Source organism: Anneissia japonica, unplaced genomic scaffold (assembly GCF_011630105.1).
Source record: "Anneissia japonica isolate Jap-2015-1 unplaced genomic scaffold, ASM1163010v1 scaffold71361_len839_cov97, whole genome shotgun sequence".
Taxonomy (NCBI): Eukaryota; Metazoa; Echinodermata; class Crinoidea; order Comatulida; family Comatulidae; genus Anneissia; species Anneissia japonica.
In genome coordinates this window covers 1-828 of record NW_022701275.1, presented here as the reverse complement: position 1 = coordinate 828, position 828 = coordinate 1, and the positions used below count along the sequence as shown (strand labels likewise).

Genomic DNA, 828 nt, shown 5'->3' with positions numbered 1-828 from the left:
GGTTCCCGCATCTGGAACGATTAAATGTTTCCGACGCGTACGTCAGAAAATCATTTGTCGGTAATTTGCCGCCGACGATACAGGCGATCTTTACCAATTGTTCGATGAAAGTTTGCGTGCCATCCAAGCCGCAAAAAAATCAAGTAAGTACGTTCTCGATTGCGCTCGTGCTTGCGGCTTGCGGCTCGCGTGCGTCTGATCTGGTTGAATTTATTCTTTTTTTTTTTAGGCTGACGACGTATTGTGTATGAAAAGACCGAGCCGCATGATCGAAAAAATCGAGAATCTTTCCAGCCTCGACAACTCTGTTCGTAGACTCTTTCTTACCAGACCAAACGGCATTATCGACGGAAATGTTGCAAAGAAGCTTAACGCATTTCCGATACTAGAACGATTGGACATTCTCAACGCCATGGTGGAATTAACGTTTCTCGTCGTTCTGTTGCCAAACATTCGTATTACGTTTACCGAATGCACGATGCTGCTGAACGATGCCAGACGCATAGACGACATCGATCCTAAGACGTCACGTTTAACTATTGTAGAAGCTGACGTACCGCTGGATAAATATTTTGCCTTTAAACTTAAGAGAATAACTAATCTCAAACGACTGAAAGTTCTTAACTGTAAACTAAAGCTATCTTTTTTTGAATCATTGCCAACGCATATTGCGGTCGATTTCTGCGACTGCAATCTTACCGATCATATTTCTGTCAGTGTTGAATAAAAAAAAAAACAAACAAAACAAAAAACAAAAAAGATAACTCTATTTGTATATGTGACTCTTCGTTGTCGTCGTCGTCGTGAGTGCATGCGACGTAACATGTT

At 41.5% G+C, this 828-nt stretch overlaps 1 protein-coding gene across 1 annotated transcript; it reads left to right on the top strand.

The window, feature by feature from the left end:
- Nucleotides 1-78: 78 nt before the first annotated feature.
- On the top strand, nucleotides 79-727 carry LOC117103527. Its single transcript, XM_033244097.1, has 2 exons — nucleotides 79-143; nucleotides 230-727. Exons 1-2 carry the CDS (start codon nucleotides 105-107, stop codon nucleotides 725-727), a joined length of 537 nt encoding a protein of 178 aa, XP_033099988.1. The 5' UTR covers nucleotides 79-104.
- The last annotated feature ends 101 nt before the right edge of the window (nucleotides 728-828 follow it).

Bases quoted from the DNA above. Each gene is read 5' to 3' on its own strand.
- LOC117103527 (XM_033244097.1), top strand. From the start codon at position 105: ATGAAAGTTTGCGTGCCATCCAAGCCGCAAAAAAATCAA. The intron at 144-229 runs GTAAGTACGTTC...TTTTTTTTTTAG, and splicing joins CCAAGCCGCAAAAAAATCAA to GCTGACGACGTATTGTGTAT.